Source organism: Monopterus albus, unplaced genomic scaffold (genome assembly GCF_001952655.1).
Source record: "Monopterus albus unplaced genomic scaffold, M_albus_1.0 scaffold30.1, whole genome shotgun sequence".
Classification (NCBI taxonomy): Eukaryota; Metazoa; Chordata; class Actinopteri; order Synbranchiformes; family Synbranchidae; genus Monopterus; species Monopterus albus.
The window spans coordinates 2,099,310-2,102,493 of NW_018127910.1; the positions used below are offsets into that span (position 1 = coordinate 2,099,310).

The 3,184-nt window shown below is 41.6% G+C and overlaps 1 protein-coding gene across 1 annotated transcript in view; it reads left to right on the plus strand.

Annotated features, from left to right (window-relative positions):
* mospd2 (motile sperm domain containing 2) overlaps nt 1-1,631 on the plus strand; it is a 15,922-nt gene extending 14,291 nt beyond the window's left edge. Inside the window, exon 15 of the mRNA XM_020596490.1 lies at nt 909-1,631. Coding sequence (XP_020452146.1) covers nt 909-1,061 — 153 coding nt within the window. The 3' untranslated portion in view covers nt 1,062-1,631. The remainder of the gene's footprint in view (nt 1-908) is intronic.
* Nucleotides 1,632-3,184: the final 1,553 nt, after the last annotated feature.

The following is a 3,184-nucleotide window of genomic DNA, read 5'->3' on the forward strand; positions in this document are numbered from 1 at the left end:
CCCCACCGTGCTTCACAGTGGGGACGGTGTGTTTGTGGTGATGTGCAGTTTGGTGTCTACCAAGCATAGCGTCTTGTCTAATGGCCAAAAAGCACCATGTTGGTCTCATCAGACCAAAGAACTTTCTTCCACTTGACAAATGGAGTCTCCCACTTGCCTTTTGGCAAATTCTAGTTGAGAATTAACGAGCTTTCTTCAACAGTGGCTTTGTCTTTGCCTTCTAGTCGAGACTTAACGAGTTTTCTTCAACAGTGGCTTTGTCTTTGCCACGCTCCCATAAAGCTTTGACTGGTGAAGAACTCGGGCAACAGTTGTTGTTGTATGCAGAGTCTCTCCCATCTCAGCTGCTGAAGCTTGTTACTCCTTCAGAGTAGTCATAGGTGTCCTCAAACTCCCAGGCCTCTGATAGAGGACCTGAGGTTGTAGAAGAGATATGCTGCTCTGTAGGGGTGAGAAGGGAATTTAATAAAGACTGAAAACACTAATTAGCACTTAGTATCTCTTTATTTAAACTGTACACAAAAGAAATGTACTCCAAAAACAACAGTTAAGAGACGTTGCTGTAACCATTTCTGCACTTAGCACTTTTATGTGGTGTCTGCTTGTTGGCTGACACGTCTGTGGCAACGACAGGACATGAGGAAGTAACTTGACTGTTGTTTATCACTGTTTTGTATAGCACTTCTGTTTATGTACAGATTAAACAGACAAGATACAATATCATAATATATCTTTATAGGTACTGGTAGGCACATGTTTTGAGGTCCAAGCTTGCTATTTTCCAAAATCTTGAACAATTTTTTTTATTTTACTGTACATTTATAATAGCCTGACTTGCTTCGGTGACTTTCATTATAAGGGTGTTACATTGAGAAACCAGGCCAGTGATTGGGTTTTTATCCCACCAGCTCATGCGGATGATGGTGTGCAACTCACGGCTGGAGCAGAAGCTGAATACGTGTCTGTGGACACAGAAGGTTCTCACTGGGTTGGTGCTGGTCCTCATGGTGCTTAACCTGCTGTGTCTCTATCAGTTGGGTACTTCCCAGCAGCCATCTTGACCTGTCACAGCATCTGTCAACCACAGACAGCTCCAGCGGGGCTGCGGTTGACCGCCTGAGGGGCGGTCGCCTTGCACTCTCCCCTCGCCCGCCCTTGTCACAGGCTGTTTGTCACGGAGAGGAGGAGCACTGACCGTAGGGACATGTGAGTTGCTGTGGAGTTGCTACAAAAAGGAACTCTACTTGTCTCTTTTCAGGGACTTCAGTTATTTTACCAGACACTTTTAACCTTGTGACATCAAATCAGTAATGTGTGTTTTTTTTTAAGACCGATCATGGAGAAATAACTGTGTATTTATTTCAAAAGTCACATTATGAAGGAAAAATTTATTTTTGTGATCATAGTATAAATTTGTTTTATATAAATCTACAGAATTTAAAATAAACACTTTTGTCAGTCTGCCTCATTCTGTTTACCATAATGTTTTCTCCTGGTACAGTCAGGTCAGGCTTAGATTAAACACCCACCTGTTTATTTTGAGATGCAGACGTTTTGGCCACTCACTTGTCATGTTTTTCAGCTTTTATGTACAGCAGGTATTCAAGCTTTTTAATAAACTCTCACTAGTACAGAGGTGTCTTATTGAAAGCAACGTTTTTGACCTAACTGAACCTCTGTACACTCAGAGCAAGCAGCCACAGGAGATCTGTCTCCAATGTTTGTTTTAATTGCCCCGACACTTGCAAACTAACACTACCAAAGCAGTTACTGGTGAGTACAAGGACATAGCGCAACCCACTCGTAGCTTAGTGAGAAGCACGGATATCTATAACAAGATCCAGCTCAGAACAATCAAGACATGAACAGCTGCGCAAGGAATGATTACAGTTTGGTCATTAGATGTGTGCACAAAACGGTTGTATGACAAACATTTGGAGCTTGTTCGCAGTATGTGGTAGCTGCTTGGATTCAAGGGACGATTCGAGAGATTCAAGCAATAACGCGTAAACTAATCCTACGTTGATTACAAACACTGAGCTGTTTCACACGCCACAAAATGTTTATTCCCTGAAGATTGTATTGTGCTTGTTGTTCTGTAACTCATTCTGTTTTAGTAATTAACACTTCTCCTCCTCATGTAAAACCTCTCCATTAATAGCTGTTTGTAGGAGGAATTAGATAGTTTTAAGTGAGTGTGCGCAATGGATGTAAAACTTACGTGTGTTTCACTTAATCCCTCAGTAAGAAATGCATTTTGCACTGTTTTGCGTGGTAAGTGCCTGTAAAATTAAAAAAAAAAAAAAAGATGAGAGTTAATGGAGTCCTCGTCTCTGGAGAATAATAGTAAAAGCTTTGCTGTCACCCATAGGTGCATAGATTCTGTGGTACTGTGTACCTGACTGAAGCCAGGAAAGCAAAACAGAATACCTCCATAATGACTTAAGTGGAAAATGATTTGCAGGGTTGTGTTATGGTCCTTCCCAGACAAACTGATTGTTTAAATATCATTACAAGCGGTGGATATTGTACATCTTTCCTAGCAGCTTCAGAATTCAGAAGCTCCTCCTCATGTGATGTTTGAGAGGATGATGATTTACTTCAAGGGGCAAAATCGAACAGGGGGGATTAAAGGAAAGGTAATGAGTGATGCAATTAACAAGAAGGGTGTGGGTCAGTTGAGCAGTAATTGCTCTTGTCACCATGGAGACGATGTTCACAGTGAACTCTGGTACCATGCACTGCCCTTTTCATCATCTCTCTAAACAAGCTATTGAAATCGATGCCTATAACAGTCGTAGTAAAGATCGCTCAATTCCGATAATTAGGGTAACATAATAATGAAAAGTCCATATCCTCTAAGAGCACACTATGTTCACCATACGCTATAAATGTTTTCTGTTGTACTGTCTTCCTCACTTTTCACTTTTCCATCTACCTTAAACCTGCTTTCTGCTTTCCCTCACTGTGGGGTCTGTTAGCCCCACCGATCGGCTATATGCACAGCCAAACGCACAGGTCAGAGGTCAGTGAGCCCTTAAAGAGTTTTGGAAAAGGATGGTGACAGCTGACAGGCTGCTAGCCATGGAAACATTTTCAATGATGCCTTGCTCATACTTAATTTTTTGGGACTTGTGTGGAAAAGAACTATTGAGAGAATCAAGAAGAGATGAACCTGCTTTGC